General features: G+C 47.5%; 1 protein-coding gene across 1 annotated transcript in view; it reads left to right on the top strand.

Annotated features, from left to right (window-relative positions):
- The first annotated feature begins 325 nt into the window (after nt 1–325).
- The window catches only part of LOC125554574 (zinc finger BED domain-containing protein RICESLEEPER 2-like), a 5,179-nt gene continuing 1,790 nt past the window's right edge, over nt 326–3,714 (top strand). The window contains exons 1-2 of the mRNA XM_048718093.1: nt 326–519; nt 1,935–3,696. Coding sequence (XP_048574050.1) covers nt 1,968–3,696 — 1,729 coding nt within the window. The 5' untranslated portion in view covers nt 326–519; nt 1,935–1,967. The remainder of the gene's footprint in view (nt 520–1,934; nt 3,697–3,714) is intronic.

Genomic DNA, 3,714 nt, shown 5'->3' on the forward strand with positions numbered 1-3,714 from the left:
GTACCCTAACGCAAGCTCTTTAAGCTTATCCGCCCACATAAATCGGACGGTCCAAATCGGAACCCGGCCACATCAGCCCAAACCCTAGTCGCTGACGCCGTAGCCTGCCTGGCCTGCGTCCGCGGTCCACCCCCCGATCCCATCCCATCCCATGGATAAAAATATTGAAAGCGAGCCGCGCGTCCCGAAAACTAGCCGGTCCACGCGGACGAGCCCCCACCCATGGCCCGCCGGCAGCCTCACGCCCGCGCCAGCTCGGCAGCCCATGGCCGTGGGCCGCGAGCCCATAAATCCCCGTCCATCCCCCGCTTCACCGTTTCCCCCAGACCCGACGAAATTTTCCGCCTCGCCCCGCTGGTCCGTGCTCGGTCCCTCTCCTCCCCCGTGGCCGCCCGCCCGCCCCCAGAAGAAAAAGGCGGATCTAGGGTTTGCTCGGCCTTCGTTCTTCTTGGGCCGAGCCCCAATCCCGCACCGCCCGCCTCGAGTTGGATCTCCGCCCGCCGGCCCCCCTCCGCCTCCGTAAGCCCCCCAAACTCTAAACAGCCTCCTCCTCCTCCTCCGCGCCTCTCCAGGCAGGCCTCCTCCCCATCCATCCATGCCCGCGCCGCTCGCGGCCTCGCGGATTGGATTCGATTGCATGTATAGATCTTGTTCCGTTCGCTTTTCGGGCCGTGCGCTCGGCCGTATGAATCTGCTGCGGAGCAGTATGCGCTTCGTTCGAGAATTGGCTGCGTGTGTTCGTATGGAGGTTTAGATTCAGATGGTTGCCGCGGGTGCTGAAATGGCCGCATGCGGGCTATGCCGTCGTTTTGTTTTTCTTTAGTTTGTCTCGTGCGGAGCTAATGGCGGGGGTTTCGCCGGTCCAAATTATGAGTAGTGCCTCTGTTCTTTTGTCTAGGAGGATGATTCATTCTCGTTGCCGTACCAAGCAGCTGCTACTCAGTCATATTTTGCATAGGGGTTGGTTTAGTCATGCGAGATGTGGCCGAATTTAGGCCTTGTTTGGCTGCAAACATGACGACTGTCGCAGCCGTTTGCAACAGATGATAATGTTCAGTTGTTCACACCAGGGGTAGAGGAGCAGGTGAAGTGACCACAGTCACTAATGTTAACATGTTTATAGCTGTAAATGTATTCTGTAATTTTATCGACCCCTAGAAGCCGTAATTCTGTGGAATGCAGTGGCACTTATCCCTGGAGATGTGATAGTTCTGTGAACAGAACATTCTTGATTGCCATTTGCATAGCCAATGCTTTGATGTTTTGGTTGTTTACACGAGCCTAGCTAGGTTCCATCCATTAGGTTGCTGTATATCAGCCCTTTGGTGCTGCACCTACTTATTGCTCAACAGTTCTGGCTATGGCTATGGCCTTTTTAGCTTGTTCCCAGCAATAACATGTATTCGCGTTTGTATATAAGAAGCTACTTAGGGTGGTGTTTCTTTTTTACAACGTATGTGCTGGTGTCTCTGAATTTCCCAATCAGGGCCTTCGTCCTATAACTTTAATCTTGTTTTATGTTATGATTGTTTAGCGAATTGAATGGCCTACTTCCATGATTTTCCTGGCTTTCTACAGCTCCACTCTTCTATTGATTTCTTTCATCAAGTTATATTTGATACATGTATAATATTGCGAGCATCTATCCTGATGTGGACAATATACTTCAATTATTTACTGTTGGACATTTTACTTTTCAAGAGATCACAGTTCCTTGCATTGGCAAACTTGCCATCTTCCAGAAAATCTGCTCTACTTGAAATCTCAAACATAAAAATTTGCAGTAGTGATTTTTAGATTTCTTCTGGATAATGTACATTATCAAAGTGAAATTATGCAAGATTTCTCAGCCTTATTCCAACTTTCCAAGTGTTCTGATTTAACTACATTAGATCTGACATGATTTTATTTGATCAATTGTTCCAAATTGACAGGCTTTTGGGTTCCATCAGATAATCTTTCATAGGATGGGCGAACCAAATGGCAATGAAAATGCTATGGTGCATGAGAGTGAAATGGTTGTTGATGATGAGATGATCCATGGCAATGAAATGGTTCACAGTGGCGAGATGATCCATGAGCATGATATGGTTCAAGGGAATGAGATGGTTCATGGTGACGAGATGGTGGAAGGGAGTGGGATGGTCCATGATGATGAGATGATCCATGGTAATGAGATGATTCAAGTTAGTGACATGATCCATGGTCATGAGATGGTTCAAGTGAATGACATGGTCAATGGTGATGAGATGGCCCATGGTCACGAATTGGTCAGTGCTGAGGTGACCCCACCAACCATATCAAGACGCCGGAGAAAGAAGTCATTAGTATGGGAGCACTTTACTATTGAACCTGTTCCTGGGGAGAGGGGATGCCAACGTGCATGCTGCAACCTATGCAAGGCAACCTTTGCATACAGTTCTGGCACAAAGATAGCAGGTACTAGCCATCTCAAGAGGCACATCACGCTTGGCTCTTGCCCTATGATAAAAAGCCAAGAGAGGAAGCTGGCAATGAGTTCAATTGGAGGAGTGACTGACAACGATGGTGAGGGTACCGTAGAACGTCCTTCTAAGAGGCGTTACAGATATACTGGCTTTGCAAATGCTACATTTGATCAAGACCGTAGCAGCTCACATCTGGCGAAGCTTATCATTTTGCATGACTACCCACTTCATGTTGTTCAACAGCCAGCCTTCACTGCTTTTACTGATAGCCTGCAGCCTCGTTTCAGGGTTGCGGATGTTGAAACAATGGAGGCAGAGGTGTATGGTGTTTACCAGAAAGAGAAAAACAACCTAATGCAAGCATTGAACACTATGCCTGGAAGGATTAGCCTCACCATAGGATTGTGGACAACTAGTCAGACTCTTGGCTATGTTTCTATAGCTGGGCAGTTCATTGACACGGATTGGAAAGTGCATCGAAGAATGCTTAACTTCATGATGGTGTCTTCTCCTCATTCGGAGAATGCACTTGGTGAAGCTATTAGCTCAAGCCTTACCGACTGGAACATGAAGGACAAGCTATTCACCGTCACATTGGATAATGATTGCTCATCACATGATATCTACAGTGCAAATCTGAGAGATCATCTCTCCAATAAGAACAACCTGATGCTTAAGGGCCAGCTGTTTGTTGTGAGGTGCTATGCCAATATCCTCAATGCAGTTGCACATGATGTCATTGCTTCAATCCATGGTGTGATCTACAGTATCCGTGAAAGTATAAAGTTCATAAAAGCTTCTTCTGCCCGTGAGCAGAGGTTTGCTGAGATTGCTCTGCAGCTGGAGATTCCCAGCACTAAGACCCTGTGCCTTGATGTTACAACACAGTGGAATACCACTTACCTTATGCTGCTTGCTGCCTTGGATTATAGGCAGGCATTCACCACATTGGAGACATGTGATGATAACTACAACGAGTCACCTTCTGCAGAAGACTGGAAGAAGTTGGAAGCTGCCTGCAATTATTTGAAATTTCTGTATGATTCTGCACATAGCATCATGGCTGCGGCAAATCCAACTTCTAACTTATTTTTCCATGAGGCGTGGAAACTTCAGCTGGAACTGTCAAATGCCATAACCCATGAAGATCCAGTTTTCAGTAGCATCGCCAAAGAAATGCATGAGAGGTTTGACAAGTACTGGAAGGATTGCAACCTTGTTCTAGCCATTGGTGTTGTCATGGACCCTCGTTTCAAGATGAAACTTG

This window comes from Triticum urartu, chromosome 4 (genome assembly GCF_003073215.2).
Source record: "Triticum urartu cultivar G1812 chromosome 4, Tu2.1, whole genome shotgun sequence".
NCBI classification, from domain to species: Eukaryota; Viridiplantae; Streptophyta; class Magnoliopsida; order Poales; family Poaceae; genus Triticum; species Triticum urartu.